At 39.5% G+C, this 17,958-nt stretch overlaps 1 protein-coding gene across 6 annotated transcripts in view; it reads right to left on the reverse strand.

The window, feature by feature from the left end:
- The window catches only part of LOC135216328 (rootletin-like), a 413,187-nt gene that overhangs the window by 36,599 nt on the left and 358,630 nt on the right, over positions 1-17,958 (reverse strand). For 5 of the 6 annotated variants that reach the window (XM_064251513.1, XM_064251512.1, XM_064251514.1 and 2 more), the window contains 5 exons: positions 10,362-10,469; positions 8,682-8,861; positions 6,965-7,177; positions 4,947-5,144; positions 2,406-2,507 (listed from right to left, as the gene is read on the reverse strand). In XM_064251513.1, the coding sequence (XP_064107583.1) occupies positions 2,406-2,507; positions 4,947-5,144; positions 6,965-7,177; positions 8,682-8,861; positions 10,362-10,469 (801 nt within the window). Of the gene's footprint in view, positions 1-2,405; positions 2,508-3,882; positions 5,145-6,964; positions 7,178-8,681; positions 8,862-10,361; positions 10,470-17,958 lie in introns of all 6 variants that reach the window. The other variant, XR_010314855.1, reaches the window with a different exon arrangement.

A 17,958-nucleotide genomic window follows, 5' to 3' on the forward strand; every position in this document is an offset into this window, starting at 1 on the left:
GCACGATTACGACAAACAAGTCAGCCTTGAAAAAGATATTTCAATTTGGGTTCAACATAGACTTGACGGATTCCTACTTCTCGTCTATTCCTAAGGCATGTGCTAGACTTAGACCTTCTGTAAGGCCTACGTCAGTTTCATGGTTCTTAAACGATGTTCTAAAACTGGCTTCAGAAACCGACAATGACACATGCTCGTTTATAATGCTCTTAAGGAAAACCCTGTTTTTATTAAGCTTAGCTTCAGGAGCAAGAATTTCAGAACTGTCGGCTTTATCCAGAGATCCGGATCATATTCAATTCCTTCCCACAGTGGAAGTACTACTTTCTCCGGAACGTAGCTTTTTAGCAAAGAATGAAGATCCTTTGATGAGGTGGGAACCTTGGAAGGTACTACCCCTTCCACAAGATGTATCTCTTTGCCCAGTTACAACCTTACGAGCCTTTCTGCCAGGACCTCCTCATCCTCATCGGGTCCCCTCTTTAAGAGGGAAAAAGGTGGTACTTTATCCATTAAAGCATCAGGCAGCAAATCCTGTACTTTATTAAGCAAGCCAATCCTGACTCTTTCCCGAAAGCACATGATGTTAGGGGCAGTAGCCCCACCTCAATTAATTATTTCCAACACATGAACTTCGATGAGTTGAAAAAGTATACCGGATGGAAATCGCCGACAGTGTTCAAACGCCATTACCTTAAGTCCTTGGAAGCTCTGAAATTTTCAGCAGTAGCAGCGGAAACATAGTTTTCCCCTGATTCTAGTTAATTTGTAGTAGAAGATTCAGTCCTCCTTTCTACCTGCTTCACCCAACAGTTCGTCTATTCCTACCGTGTTCATTTACATTCACCTGGTGTCTTAGCTGCTTTTATGATGATGTAGTGGGTGCCCCTTAGTTTTGCTAGGGACACTCACAGATGATTATGGATTTTGATCTCATGGATGTTACCCCTTATTTTTATGCTAGGGGATACATCTCATTTATAATGGTTACGGGCTTTTGTATATTAAGTCATATGCTTCCTTATATATTATCATTGTTGTTTAATTTGTTCATTTGACTACTCTAATTGCTATTATATTTTGATACATGCATTTACACAGATACCATTTGTTACATGTAAGCCATTTACCCTCTGTACATATGTAAATTACCTTATGATAAAAAGAAACATGTTTAGAATTTAAGGGAATAATTTAAGCATATTTCTATTTTGTATCACTGTGTATTTGTATCTTTTTAGCAATTATATTCTTTTTTATATTTACTTTATTTTTTGATTTGAGACCTATTCTGATTTATTTTATTACTTTTGTTTACAATCTTGTGCTATTTCTCTGGTACGATTTTGCGCAGCGACACGAGCTTGAGCCCATGAAAAGGGCTTTGTGACGTAAGGAAAAAATCTATTTCTGGGCGATTGGCTCGTGTCGCCAGCGAAATCCCACCCTACCCATCCCTTCGCCAAGATTGTCTGCTAACTTCAGGATGGCCACCAGAGGCGCAGCAGTCGGCAGCATGGGATGGAGTAGTAGTAGTACGAGCTGCTCACGTCTGTGGGTCGTCTCGTCCTCATGGAGGGTTTTTGTTGTGGGAGATTTCTATTGGTATTTGGCTCGTGGTAGTGGTCTCACTCGCCTAGTGTTCATACCGACACCCTCTTGGAGGGTGAGCGAGTCAGTTATACTGACCTTTTTCTTTATTTTATTTATTCTCTGGTATGATTTGTTAGTACAATTTTCTCACCCTAGAAATAATAGATTAAAGGATATTTCGCTGGCGACACGAGCCAATCGCCCAGAAATAGATTTTTCCTTACGTCAAAATCCCTTTTTTATTTTGTAGTACTTCCTTAACTACATAGCCTTACTGCAGGTATAGTCTTCTGACTTCTGATTTGTGCATGATTTGTCCTTAGGTGATTATGAGAAAGTTTCTTAGGCAAGTTTGTAACATTTTTGCCTCTTTCCACACAAGCTTTATTTTTTGTAAATTTCAATGTAAATAAATAATTAAGCTGAAATTTTTCAGATTAACAGGAATTTATTTAATTTGCCAGACTTCCCAGCAAACAAATTAAAATTAAAGTCCTTCATTGTAAGATCTAATTTTCAACCAATCAAGGAAATTATTTCCTAGCTACATAATCTGAACTTAAATGCTCTCCATTTGGAAACTAAATAAACACTGGAACAGTTTACAAAAACCTTTTCCAACAGTGAAATGTTCTTTGCTATGAAGCAACAAGCATGAAGTCAATAGACAAATATTGTTTTTAGATGTCTATAGGCATATCTTGCATATACAGTGTATTTATACATAGTATTGTGTGTTTTGAGTGATTTCTTTAATTTTTTACAAGAGCTAAAAGCCACTCTAAGAAAATAAAAATTACGATGCTACTCACCTCCAGATTGTTAAGCTTACTCTGGAGTTCAAACTTCTCCTGCTCTAATCGGGAGACCTTTGCGACAAGCTCATCTGTTGCAGATGATCGCTCTCCAAGGTTCTGAAAAATGTTATCTTTAAAAATGTCAGTTCATCAACAACTGAACTAGCTAGCTTTCAAAAAATTTACTGTAAATCAATGACATAATTAGACCTGGTCATCTGTTTACTATATGAGTGATTCTGGTGAACATTGCTTTACATGTATACCACATGCAAAAAAAAAAAATCTTTTTGCATGCCAAGAACTTGTCAGTTGTACTCAAGTTGCTTCATCTCAGACACTGCCAAAGAAAATAAAAATGAAATCAATTTTGAATATGTATGCATATTAGTTTTCAATAACCCTTGTGAAAATATTACTTACACTTTACAATCCTCTCCATTTTGATTCAGAAAGTTGTTCAGAATAAAAAAATCCATTGTTGGTTCAAAGATCCTGGTTAAGAATTTAATGGTTATTCTCAGCAAGTTACTACGAGTATTATTATTATTTTGGCATATCTGCAGTTCTTACCGAATTCCTTGCCAACTAACTGCTGGAATTTGCCCAACTATTCAAAATTTTACCTCACATCAATTTTTACACTAGGAGACAAATATATGCAGAATGGTCATGATCATTTGCTATTTTGGTAATAATAAATGATGCAGTAAAATTCTCAGTTCAAGATTTGCTGGCGCAATTTAAAATGCCTTTGATTATTAGCACACTTGATTTAGTACTATATTGACTAAATATAATACTAGCAAATTCCAAATTGTTAATTTCACAGATCTAAACTAAAAAATATTGCTATGATAAATACAAACTTTATATAAAAAATAAGATTCTTTGGTAATAAACCAAATGATTTAGATATGGATACGTCGTCATCACAGATTCTTGAATAATTTGAAGCTGATATTACTCTGAGACTAGTTGTCTATACAGTGAAGGATTTGAAAAGGAAGGTACTGTCCAGTATAAAATGGCATGAAGCAATGTCAGTACAAACTGGTACCTTGTGTTAGTGGACTTAGTGCATTAATGGTAAAAAAAAAAAAAAGTTCAAATTTACCTTTTCATGGAGTCCACAGATGCATTCACTGGGTTTTGCATTTGAATCTCTAATCTACAACAGTGAACGTAAGGTGTAAAGCTTTCCAGATTAAACCTATTTCATAAGCAAGTGCTAAGCGAATGAATCATGTAATTGGATGGTCATTATTGAAATACGAAGCGACCTAAAAAGTTGGGAAGTGACAGAGCTAAATTTATACTTCCAGTTCAGTTATCTAAAATATTTTATGATCTGACGTATACCATTACTATATCAAAGGGGAATAATGTTAAAGTTGACTATATCATGTGAGTTATAGGCACTAAAAAAAAAGAAATGGATCTTAACTAAAGTATATAGCTACTGTTAAATTACATGCGAAACTAAACTTACAGAAAACTATAGCTGCGATGTTGGTAGCAACTTGGACAAATTCAAGTGATGGCAATTGGAGCACAGTGATAAACAATCAGATAATGAGTAGTAAATTTATCTGATGTTTACTCATGATGCCGCTGCTCATTTTAATAGCTAGACTAAAAAAATGCTAGAGATCTTTACTATTTTTTCAATTTGCACACAAATAAAAGTGAACTGGAAGGAACTAAAAGGGGTGATTAATGTTTCATTTAAAAGAAAAGATATTGTTAGCATGACCAATCAATCACACTATAATCAATTTATTGAAATTGACAAAACTCTTAGTTTGTATCTGAGGACAAAATCCTTTAAAAATCTAAAGATTTACAGTTTGTTTCCATTTGTAATTCTAAATGAAACTGTTACACCACACTGCAGTTATGTGTATGTACAATAAGTCCCTCACATGACAAAATTAGGATATGCTCACACACTGGCAACACAGCAAGTGAATGCGTAGTAAATTTGAAGTACAAACAGAAAGTATAAACTAATGCCATACTAATACTGCACACAACAATACCCTGAATCAGCAAAGATATTTAATAATGTGCCAGGTATTGGAACCTCAGTACTTTTTCTAAATAACTTTGCACAATCATTCATCTGATCTCTACTTGAAAAATGTTACAAGCACTATTTTATTTTGCAAAAAGAAAAAAAAAATTGGTAGTACATGAAACTAATTAAATATGCTAAATTTCCTAACATAATAAATAACTAAGTTCCTATTTGAAACTTTCAAAGACAAAATTCATAACAAATATCATTATCTGAAACATGCACTTACTAGGTCTAAGTTATAGGACACACAAGTGGCTGCTCAATAAAATTCCACAAAATCAGTAGTTCTTCCTTCTATTCACAAAAGTAAATCGAGATAATTCAATTTCACTTTTAATTAAAAAAAAGTCAGCAGACTGATTACTATTCTTGAGTTGGATAATCTAAATATTTAGAACAACAGTTTTGGGAAAAAATTATCAAAATTAAAGGTGATGTGAATGTTACAGTTATCCTCTGATTAATTTAATTACCCCTTTCAGAGACTTCAAGCTCATTTCTAATTCAGCATTCTTTATCTCTGCATTTGAGAGGTCTTGCTGAGCTTTAGTTTTGAACTCTGATAGCTGTTCTTTCTGGCGTTTCAATTCTGCAATTGCACTCTGCAAATCTGCAACTTTCTCCTCCAACTGACGACGTTCACCTTCACTTCGTGATAACTGATTTTGAGACTGTTGAAAATAAGCATAATTTTAGTACAGCATATGTATCACAAAAGCATGCTTACAATACTAATTCAATTGCTACTACTGCATATATTCCTAGAACTGTCAAATACCAAAAATGAATTTTTCATATTAAAATATTCGTTTTTTCATATAGGCCCACATTTCTGGTCTTCCAATGTCCCTAAATACTACATCCTTTTATCTAAAAGACAGAAGATCAGTATACTAATAGCTGACTGGTGTTACTGAAGATTCGCTTATACTGTACTGTTAATCCATAAGTTGTAATGATCAACCTCACTTTCAGTTTTGATTCACATACAACCATTTTCTATACCCAATAATTTGACTGAGGCTAGAGACACAAAAAACAGACCTGTCCAGTGTGCATTTTTTAAGTATATTATCTGACAGTACAGTGAAGAATTCCTTAGCTGTCTATGGCTACTGCACCTTTTGTAAAAGGAAATGTATATATACCGTATATTTCGGCGTATAAGTCGACCCTTTAGCCCCAAAAGATCATGCCAAAATTAGGGGTCGACTTATCTAACGGTAACAAAAAGTGAATCTTTATTATTTTGGTACATCGGTACAGGAATCCAGGCTTTACCGTTGGCTAATAATAATGACAGCCTTGTTGAGGTAACTTTGTATGTAAATACCAGTATTAAAAACATTTCACACTGTAATACGACAATAATAATACATTAGAACATCCATTACCTTAAATAAAATGAAAAAAAATCAAAGTAACTTGAAAAAACCCCAATCGCACAGCAAGTTTACGTAAACATTGCGTAGCCATTTGTAGTACAGTAATTGAGAAGGGTGCGTTCATTCTGACAGTTTTGTATTTACCGGGGTATTGTTCAAAAACACTTATGGTGTGAAATCTTTATTTATCACTTTATAGAATAAAAATAAAATGTATTTAATAGTAAATATGTATTCAAAATCCTTCAAAATTACTTGAGTTATCGTCACTTGAATTAAACAATTCATCAAACAAATTATCATTCACGGTTTCATCATAAGGATCCCAGTTTGAATCTGGTGAATCAACTGCAGGTTCGTTTTCCCTCAAATGAGCCTGTTTATGCCATAGAAGAACCAATGGTCAAGGAATATTCCAACATAATAATAAAATACCAGGACGTCGTTTTAACAACCCAATCAAAGCATTAACTTGAGTGGCAGTTTGTACATACATATATATGTAGGCTGTTATGCAGTGTTAGTTAGCGCTTTGTTTGTTTACATTACACTCGAGTAACGTATCTTTTGTTTCGTCATTTCTTATCATATTTTCCGGTATTTATCTTTTATATATTACACAGATTTGTTAATATACCGAGTATATTACCTGTATTTCTTATGGTAAGTAGAGCAACATATGTACCATAATAACATTCAGGTTATTTTATATGATACGTTTTACCCTGCTGTTTATTTTGAGCGTACGGTTGGCCTCACATTTTATAGGTCGACTAATATAACCGATATTAGTTAAAATTATAAAAATTTACTCAGAATTGGGGGGTCGACTTATCTTCCGGTCGACTTATACGCCGAAATATATGGTACCAAGAAGAAGGGTGCAGTACCCCTCAAAAGGTAAAGGATTCTGTACTGCTATAAAGTAATATTTTTAAAAATCTGCACAAGAAAGGTCATTTTTGTCTCACAGTAGCTCTGCCAATTAACATTCACACTTAAATATACCTGTTCATTCAAAAAGAAAAATATTACTGAAAAAAATCTGAACAAATAATCAGTTTTTAAACTGTAATCTATTAATAAGTAAAAATTGTAGATCTTACCCTGCTAAGTTCTTCTTGCATGTTACTAGATGATGACACTGACTCCTTCAAAGATCGGTTGATGGATGAGAGTTTGTTCTTCAATTCTGCCTCAGAGTTAGAAATTACTGCCATTCTAGTCTTCAGATCTTCGACTTTATTTTTGAGAGTCAAGTTTTGGTCCTCAAGTGCACGAATGGTACGGTTCACATTATCTTTTGTAGAGTGAAGATTCTGATAAAAGAAATGATCATGAATAATCACAACTATATATATATATATATATATATATATATATTATTGAATAATAATATATATAGATAATATATATCATATATATATATATATATATAATATATATATATATATATATATATATATATATATATATATATAATATATAATATATCACGGTATACAATATATACATATAATATATATATATATTATATATATCTATATTATGTATATATATATATATATATACATGGTATATATATATATATATATATATATATATATATATATATATATATATATATAAAATATATAATATATAACTATGGTATATCAGGTTAAAATACTAGTTTAAAAAAGGGAAAGCAACAAAACTCAAACTAAATTTTAAATACCAGAGAAATGTAAAATTCTTCAAAATATAAGGATGCTCATAAAAAAAATCAATGATAATATAATAATGTAATTGTCACCTGCCTAGAAGATATCATCAAAACTCATTTTTTATTATAAAAACCCAAAGAGAAATTTTCCCATTGAAAAAGCACAGCACCCCAACCCGAAGGTACATTATACTTTGACCACAACAATTCTCTCCACTCCGGATACTTCAAATAAAAGGAATTACTAGTACTGTAATTAATTTTAAAAGGATCCTTCTTCTGCCTCCTAGAGTCAGTGCCCAATGCAGTACAATAAGTCTATTTACTTCTCGTCTATATCACAAGAAATCTACAAATGACAAATGTGGTGCTAACACCAATTCTCCTTAAAAATTCACCCACGATCCTTTGCCACCACCCTGAAAAGCACCCATGGATTCTATATTACTTTCCCCCAGTACCTGCTAATCATGGTCATGTAAGAGGATTCCTTGAGACTATGAGAGAGACGTGACAACTCAACAGCTAGATCCAACAATGAATCAGAATTCAGAATGAGAAGCAACGCACTGATTGTAAACTCAATTTCTGCATTTATACAGTATATATAAATATAAAAAATGCATATTTAGAGGGAAATGATAACCAAAAAATGCAAGAGGTAAGATGGTTACATTTACTGAAATAAATTCAGAAAAAACCCACAAGCTGTTCATAATTTATGTAGACTTGAATTTCAAACCAAGTAGTAGTTTAAATCGGTCTGGTGTGTAATGTAAAGGTTCTTTGTGAAAGGGGTACGAGGATCAGCAGTTACTAGTGAAGCTATGGAATTTTTATTCCATATTATGATCAAACTGCTCCAATCTGGAAGCTACAGCTAATACTGTTGAAGATTTTAAAAACTGAAGAAAAATAACAACAATACAGTGTGAGCAATAACTTATTACTGTATAAACAATATGAACAATAACCTACCTATAATGCATAATTTCACACACAGAATGAAGTTATAAGACTGAACTCAAGAGTACACGCTATTCATCAATTACAGCATTCCTCTTGAATTTGCAAAATACCTCAAGTTATTAGTTAATGCAAACAATGACTGTACGTACCTCAATCTCCATTTGTTTTTCACTAACAGTCTTTTTAGTTGTACTAAGCTCAGCTTCTAATCTTGATTTGGAATCATCAAGAAGAGCACCTCGTTGCTCAGAGGCTCTTAATTTTTCTTTGATGTCTGCATTCTCCATTTCAATTCGATTTACACCATTCTTTAGCTTTTGCACACGATCCTGCAATAAGGAATATTGAAACAGAATATCAGCTTTGCAAAACAGTCAAGTTTAATACCGATGCAAATTTTTAATCTTATATCAACAAGGTTAATAGTAATTCATTACCTTTTATGACATCTTTGTAACAGTAAAAAGTAATCCCGTAATTCAGAAAAGCATGTTGATTAATTACTGTGGTGGCATAGTGTATTTGTAAAATGAGATACAGGCAGGAGATGTATAAAAAAATGACCAACTACCTGCTCCATCAATGCTAAATCATTAACCTTTAAAAAAAACTACCAAGACATATGTCAAGTGAAAGAAGCCTTCTTATAGTAAAGTAGAAGATGCTATTAGATATACAAGAGAAGTTGGTCCTGGCCCTGAAAGATTTATTCCTGTGCAATTTACAACATGGGTAACAAAAAAAAAAAAAGAAATAATTACCAGTATGCAAATACACGTTTGTACATCTACTAGTACATCTACGCACAGGCAATCCTCACCTTGCGTTTCTTTATTCTTCTAGTACATCAGGGACTCATTGCCGAACTTTTGACATCTTCTGGCACTCTATGATACTTACTACCTCCCATATTATGATACATTGGATAATGATAATTCAGCTCAAATTTTTTTAAATTGTGCGGTCTGGTTAAACGAATTTTCTTACAAATCAACTTATTTACCATAATAAGGAGAAACTGAAAAGGAAAGGTGTGAGATTGTATCAGAAAGCCTTGCAGAATGTGAGCAAGACTACAATGTAGGCTGTTTAACTATATAAATAAAAAATTGCCAAGACAAAAACAGAATAAAACGGAATGGTAAAGAGGATACACAAAATTAGATAATCAGGTGAAACATGGGACACCGGTATGGATAAGAGACAATGGAGACTGGAAGACATCAACAGAGAAGAAAAAGTTAATGAAAATAAGGTAGGGCTATCTGAAATTGAAGGTAAACAATACTACTATGCTTTAAATCAGTGGTTCTTAACCTGGGGGGCACGGCCCCTCTATGGGGGCATCAGCAATTTCCAAGGGAGGTGCGAGCCCTAGGGAATAATAAAAAAGAAAATTATATTCGTTATTCTTTTAACAAGAGTGAGGAACCAATATTCAGAAGTTTATGAAAAATGCACAAATATGCCCTTGTAGTGTTACTTTCCAGGAGTCCACTACTCTGGTTAGGCTCGTTGGGTTTACAAGTTTTGTAATTATTGACCTTCCCTCCTATTCCTCAAAACCCCTTCTCTTTCTCATCTTTTTTTATTTTCCTTTAAATCTGGGAGGGAATTTTATTCATAGATGCAAGGGGGGCGTGAAAGAAAGGACCAACTCTTAGAAGGGGCGTGGTAATAAAAAGGTTAAGGACCACTGATTTAAATGGTACCATAAGATGTACACTACCCCTCTATTATTTGCACTCATGCTTCCAAGGAAAAGGAATAGTGATTATGCTAGCCTAGGCTATGCTGCCCCTAAGCTACCCTAAAATAACATCACTTACATCAAGAGTTCCTTTCTCATGCTCAAGGTCGGTCACCCTTCTCCTCGTGTTATTTAGCTCTTCGTTCAAGGAACGGATCTCGATTTCCTTTCGACGCAAAGCTTCATCCTGTAGAAAATCATAAAGAATAAAATGTACTTATGATTAAAATTAATAAACAAACCTAGATAAAAGTAACATTAACATATCATTGTAGTTTTAATGAATGAAAATAAAAATTCACTACTGTATACACTACGCCACTGCATTTCCTTATTCAAAGTGGAAAAATGCAGAAACCTCTATCATTCACTACAAAGACAAAATGTAGTTTTTCATTACAAATCTCTTCAAATAACGCATTTGTCTAATGTCAGAGTCTTACAGATGTATCCAAACACAAGCCTACACACAAAACCAATTAATGTACTGAATACCATTTATCTTTTCAAGCTTTAGTTTGCATCAGTTTTCTGATGACTACCTTCCCCTGGAGTTGGGAAAGGATTATGAAAAATATAACTTTTGGCCTTTTGGATGTAAGGTAAGTTCTAAATTTCTGGGCTCAGCTCGTGTCGCTGCGCGAAATATCCTTTAATCTATTATTTCTAGGGTAAATGTACTAACACATACCAGAGAATAAATAAAATAAAGAAAAAGGTCAGTATAACTGACTCGCTCACCCTCCAGGAGGGTGTCGGTATGAACACTAGGCGAGTGAGACCACTACCACGAGCCAAATGCCAATAGAAATCTCCCACTACAAAATCCCTCCAAGAGGGGAGCCGACCCACAGAGTGAGCAGCTCGTACTACTACTACTCCATCCCATGCTGCCGACTGCTGCGCCTCTGGTGGCCATCCTTTCAAGTTAGCACCCACGAGACGGTTGTGATATTTTTCCTCTCTGTGTTTTTTGTGCCCTTTCATTGGATTTTCTATTATGGAGCGTGCAGCTATCGCAGCAGCTAAGTTAAGTACTCAGTATTTACGGTTAGTTGGTTTTTTCCGGCCCTGAGACAGTATTGCCGTTTTTTAGGTATAAATACGATCTCGGGGTCGGAAGCATGGCAGCATGGTTCTGCCTCGTTATGGGTTCGTTCTTGGTCTCCCATACCTAGAAACATCCCCTTTATTTATCTTCGCTCTTTCTGAGTATCCTCTTTACTTAGGGTACGGTCTACTCAGGTTTGTCATGCATGCATGTATTTACCTTACGTAGGCTTCTTCCATCCAGACCCTAGTCCAGGTTCTTAGTATCGGCCTCTGACTAGCTTTGAGTGGTAGACTTGCCTTCGGGTTAGTCGTACACTCCTGGATTTTTTCTCCTGCTATATTGTTTTCTTTCTTTCATTTATTTATTTATATAACTGTGTATTTTATTATTTTGTTAGGTTAGTTAGGCGTCTGGCTTAGCCTAGGACCTGGCTCTTTGAGCCCATACTACCGCTCATCAGTTCGGTTGTTCTTCCCTATAGCAATTCTCCTCTGATCAGTTGGTTCGGCCCAGTGGGCTTATTGCCTCCGCTTTTCAGTTCAGTATGCTTCCCGATAGCATTTCCCTGATCAGTGGTTGTCCTAGGCTTAGTTGTCGTGTTTGGTCTTGCCGCCTCGTGGTCACTTCGTGATCACGGGCCAGCCAGACGCCTGTCCAGTCATTCTTCCCCCCCCTCCCGCTCTTCCATAGAGTCGGGCGGGGCGGGTCGGTCTGGCCCATGCTCGCTCCATCATACCCGAGCCTGCCTCCCTCTCTCCCCTCAGGCGGAGGGGTTAGGGGGAGTGAGTCGGGACAGACCCAGACTGGTCTCGACCTCTCCGGCTTCTCGGTCCGGCCGGTTGGTGCGGAGTGGGGGGTACTGGCCTTGCCCACCCTCCGCGCTACCTTGTCGCTCCGGGCTAGCTTGAGCCTGTATGTCTTCTCGCTCTTTCCCATCTTACTAGGGCTCCTTCCTGATCGGAGTCCTGGTATCCAGCGGAAAGTTGTTAGTCCACCCAGTAGGGTGGACCGGAGCATACAGTGGGTCTCTACTAACCTTACCGTTTTGCTGAGTTACTACACTCCGCTACGCAATGGACTTAGTCCGGTTTGCTTTGTGTGTTAGGTTTAAGTTATCTTTTAGTTATCTTAAGAACCTTAAACCATCCCCCTACCCCCCATTACATATCTTACCGGATCTCTCCGGGATTATAGCCTATTCAGGCGATGCAGGGAGGGGTTATGCCCAAATTTTTTTCCGAGCTCCGGCATGCATCGGAGCTCTTCTGTCCTTTAGACTGTAAGTGATGTTTTTTAAGATACCTATGTGTCTCCCCACTTACAGGCCACCAACTGTGAGCATCCGGGATGTTCCGCCACACTTCAGGACCCCTTGTGGACACGAAGTTTGACGGGTCCCATGCTCCATGCGCGACTCCGCTCGGGGACATCCAGGTCTGGTACCATGAGACGTGTACCATATGTACGATCTGAGCCAGCTTTTGGAAGGGGTAAGTTTTACATCTCCAGTAGCTGCTCCGCTTCCTTTTTAGCGCTTAAGTTTTCATCATATTAACTTAAGGCAATTATTTTAAGTTATACTTTAAGTTTTAGTTTTAAGTGATTCTTAAATCTAAACTACGCCCTCTCTTCCAGGCTCCGGCGGTAAGAGATACCGCACTGGTGGCTACCCTGCGGGCCTGGGTCGGCGGTTTTGGGGAAAAACGCCGCCAAGGGACAGCCCTACATCCTAGAGAAGCGGTTGGCATTACTAATCTTCCCCGGAGGCAAGGCGACAGGATACGTCGACCCGGTAGAAGCGGATCCGACTATCGCCTTCATCCAACAACAGCTGGCCACCTCATTAACTGATCAGGACCAGGATATCTCTACGGATGTCGCGACCCTAGATATTAATGTTGAACCTATGGTAGGTATAGACGACCTGTTGGTCGAGGTAGGTACGGTGGACACCCAAGGGTCACCCTTGGGCGTAACTGTTTCTTCTACTCCTGCAACCTCTCCATCCTTCCAAGGCTTTACGGGTGACGAAATATATTCTCCTCCTGACGCTTCGGTTAGACCTAAGGTCAAGTCTAAGGTGATGACTTTGACTAAGACGTCGTCGTCGTCTAAGAAGACGACTTCGGCTTCATCCTCCTCCCGTAAGTCTCCGGCTGGGAATCCCGGAGCATCCAGGTCTAAAGCTTCTAGCTCCGGCGGTCCAAGTCCTCGAGGAGTAAATCCTCCAGAGAGAGATCTCGCACTCCGGCAGAATCACCAGCTCCGCTACCTTTGGTTCCGATTCAGAGCCTCTCCTCCACCTCCGCAGCAGCTCCGGCTTTGGACTCCAATGCTGGCCTGTTGCAACAGGTGGGTGACCTGGTTGGGTCCTTAAAGAGTAGCATGGAGCAAATGATCTCTCGTCTGTCGGACAGGATTACTTCCCAGGACTCCATTATAGCCGGGCTGAGAGAAGCTCCTCTAGCCTCTCCTCCACTGTCCAACACGAGTGGATCCCAACTTCCTCCGTATGACTCACTACCTCAGTTCTCTATGAACAATCCGTGGAGAGTAGCGTCATACGCCCCCTTCCAGGACGGTCTCATCTCTATACCGGAATTTGGGACTCGAAGAATAGAGGACTTCGAGTTCTTCCCGGAAGACCTCCAGCCTCCGTTCATAGGCTACGCAAGGCTTACGCCGTCGGCTATGGTGCGGGACGATAAGGTACCTAAGGAGACAGTCCTCTACTCACGAGACCAGGCTCAGAGAGAATGGCTCAGGTGTTTTAGAGGACATGGATTGTTCTAACACCAAGATACAACCATTTAAGAGTCCCTTTACCATTTTTACAATGGATGAGAGTACCCCGCTCCCGTTCCTAACCAAGATCGCGAGGTCGACCATCCCAGCGGCCCAGAAGGGGGAACCTATACCGCAGTTGAAGGAAGCGGATCCCACTTCTCCGTTGCTCCCCTCAGTTGGAGAATTGTGGGAAGACTTGCCGAATACATTCTCAGCTGGCAAACTCAAACCGGACTGTGCTATGGAGCAGTTTGGTGAAAAGCTACCCAGGCTCCCAGATAGCCTTATTCAGGCTGAGTTTGATGCAAAATCGCGTCTAGCCAGATCCATCAATTCTATGGCTATGTCTGAGGTAGCTACCATGGCTTATGGATCAGAACCGATTTTTAAGCTCATGACCAAAGCCCTGACTCAAACGGTACAGTCAGATATGTTTGAGTTTGCCACTGCTCGGACGAATTGTAGGAAGCATGTCCTACAAGAGGCAACCATTCGGCATGAACCGAATAGGTTGCTCTCGTCTAGCATCTGGGGAGCAGATCTCTTCCCAGAAGCTATGGTTAAGGAGGTCCAGTCAGAGGCTACCAGGTTAAACCAGAGCCTTAAGGATCGTTGGGGCCTTTCGGCTAAGAGGAGGCAAGACCTGACTCCTAAAGGTAAGGGACAAAAGAAACCCAGGCGTTTCCAACCTTACCAGAAGAAGCAACTACGCTTTCCTCAACAAGTTCCAACAGTACCGTTAGTGCAGACAGCCCAACCCTCCACTTCTAAAGGTCAATCACAGCCAATTTATGTGATATCCCCTCAGCCTCAGCCCTCCACTCTTACGCCATCTCTCCAGCTTACAATCAAGCCTTCGAGAGTCAAGCTTCTCAGAAGTATGACCGCTCGGTAAGGGAGGTAGAGGTAAGCGTTCCTTTCGTGGGAGAGGATCGGGAGGCCCCTTTAACAGGGGAAAAGCACTTCAGAGGAGGCCGAGGCGGTTACCAGAACCAATGAAGAACTTCAGGTAGGAGGGAGGCTGTTTCACTTTCGCCACCGGTGGAACTTCAGCCAATGGGCTCAGAGCATAGTGTCAAAAGGTCTGGGTTGGGAGCTGGTTGACGAACCCACCTCCATCCAGACCTTTCCGTCAACTTCCTTCCAAGGAATTGACAGAGTACGCAGACGATCTCCTTCAAAAAGGAGCTATAGCGAGAGTCAAGAGATTAAAATTTCAAGGTCGCTTGTTCAGCGTGCCAAAGAAGGCTCACAAAAAAGAAGGGTAATCTTAGACTTGTCCCGCTTAAAACTTAGCCATCCGCTGCGACAAGTTCAAGATGCTCACGATCTCACAGGTGCGGACCCTACTTCCCCGTGGGGCCGTCACCACCTCTATCGATCTTACAGACGCTTACTATCATATCCCTATTGCAAGACACTTCCGTCCGTATCTGGTTTCCAAGATAGGAGACCAGACATTCTCCTTCAAGGTAGTTCCATTCGGACTCAACGTGGCACCCAGAGTGTTCACGAAGCTAGCGGAAGTGGTAGTGCAACAACTCAGATCGCAAGGGTTCATGGTAGTAGCGTATCTCGACGATTGGTTGATCTGGGCCCCAACAGTCGAGGAATGCAACAGATCTACTCTGAAAGTGATTCAGTTCCTGGGAATATCTAGGCTTCAAAATAAACAGGACCAAATCAAGACTCACTCCAGAGTCAAACTTTCAGTGGCTGGGCATTCAATGGAATCTAGCATCCCACACTCTGTCGATTCCATCAACCAAAAGGAAAGAAATAGCAAAGTCAGTCAAGCAATTTCTAAGTCACAAACTAGCGTCAAGGAGAGCCCAGGAAAGGATCCTGGGTTCTCTCCAGTTTGCATCAGTGACAAACGTCTTAATGAAAGCCAAACTGAAAGACCTAACCAGAATCTGGCGCTCGCGAGCAAACGTCAGGTCCAGGGACAAACTATCCTCAGTGCCTCTGATTCTAAAGATCGACTTCGGCCATGGGCGAGAGTCAAGAATTTATCAATGTCAGTACCCCTTCAGTTCCCTCCACCAGGGGTCACCATCCACACAGACGCGTCCTTAAGCGGCTGGGGAGGGTATTCCCAGGTCAAAAAGGTTCAAGGGACTTGGTCACCTCAGTTCCGTCAGTTCCATATAAACGTACTGGGGGCAATGGCAGTGTTCTTGACGCTAAAAGGGTACGCCCACCCAAGTACTCCCACATAAAGCTAGTCCTGGACAGCGCAGTGGTAGTACATTGTATAAACAGAGGAGGCTCCAAGTCACGTCATCTAAATCACGTCATGATAGCCATCTTCTCCCTGGCAGACAAGTTCAGTTGGCATCTTTCCTCCACTCACATAGCTGGAGTAAGAAACGTCATAGCAGACGCCCTATCCCGATCAGTACCCCTAGAGGTCGGAATGGTCACTGGACAACAGTTTCGTTCCAATGGATCCTTCAAAGAGTCCCAGGGCTACAGGTGGACCTCTTCGCATCACAAGCGAACCACAAACTACCGTGTTATGTAGCCCCCAACCTGGACCCTCTGGCCTATGCCACGGACGCTGGCTCTAGACTGGAACACTGGGAGAAGATTTACGTCTTCCCTCCAGTGAATCTCCTCATGAAAGTATTGAACAAACTCAGGACATTCAAGGGTCAAGTGGCTCTAGTAGCCCCAACTGGCCGAAGAGCAACTGGTATCCTCTAATTTTGGAGCTGGCCTTCGTCCTCTTCAGATCCCCAGTCCCAAGCTCTCCCAGTCAGTGCAAATGAAGACTGTGTTCGCTTCCTCAGGGATTCTCAAAACCCTAACTTTATGGATTTCATGAAGTTTGCGGCAAAAGAGATGCGAATATTGACCCTCAGAATATTCTATTCTTGGAATCCGATAAAAGGGATTCGACTTTGAGGCAGTATGATGCTGCTGTCAAAAAGTTAGCAACCTTCCTGAGAGATTCGGATATTAGAATCATGACAATTAATTCAGCTATATCCTTTTTCAGATCCTTATTTGAAAAAGGTTTAGCAGCTAGCACGATTGCGACAAACAAGTCAGCTTTGAAAAAGATATTTCAATTTGGATTTAACATAGACTTGACGGATTCCTACTTCTCGTCTATCCCTAAGGCATGTGCTAGGCTTAGGCCTTCTGTAACGGCCTACGTCAGTTTCATGGTTCTTAAACGATGTCCTAAAACCTGCTTCCCGAAACCGATAATGACACATGCTCGTTTATAATGCTCTTAAGAAAAACCCTATTCTTATTAAGCTTAGCTTCAGGAGCAAGAATTTCAGAACTGTCGGCTCTATCCAGAGACCCGGATCATATTCAGTTCCTTCCCACAGGAGAAGTCCTACTTTCTCCGGAACGTAGCTTTTTAGCAAAGAATGAAGATCCTTTGATGAGGTGGGAACCTTGGAAGGTACTACCCCTTCCACAAGATGTATCTCTTTGCCCAGTTACAACCTTACGAGCCTTTCTGTCTAGGACCTCCTCATCTTCGTCGGGTCCCTCCTTTTCTTTAGGAGGGAAAAAGGTGGAACTTTATCCATTAAAGGCATCAGGCAACAAATCCTGTACTTTATTAAGCAAGCCAATCCTGACTCTTTCCCGAAAGCACATGATGTCAGGGCAGTAGCCACCTCAATTAATTATTTCCAACATATGAACTTCGATGAGTTGAAAAAGTATACTGGATGGAAATCGCCGACAGTGTTCAAACGTCATTACCTTAAGTCCTTGGAAGCTCTGAAATTCCCAGCAGTAGCAGCGGGTAACATAGTTTCCCCTGACTCTAGCTAGTTTATAGTAGAAGATTCAGTCCTCCTTTCTA

Source organism: Macrobrachium nipponense, chromosome 6 (assembly GCF_015104395.2).
Source record: "Macrobrachium nipponense isolate FS-2020 chromosome 6, ASM1510439v2, whole genome shotgun sequence".
Classification (NCBI taxonomy): Eukaryota; Metazoa; Arthropoda; class Malacostraca; order Decapoda; family Palaemonidae; genus Macrobrachium; species Macrobrachium nipponense.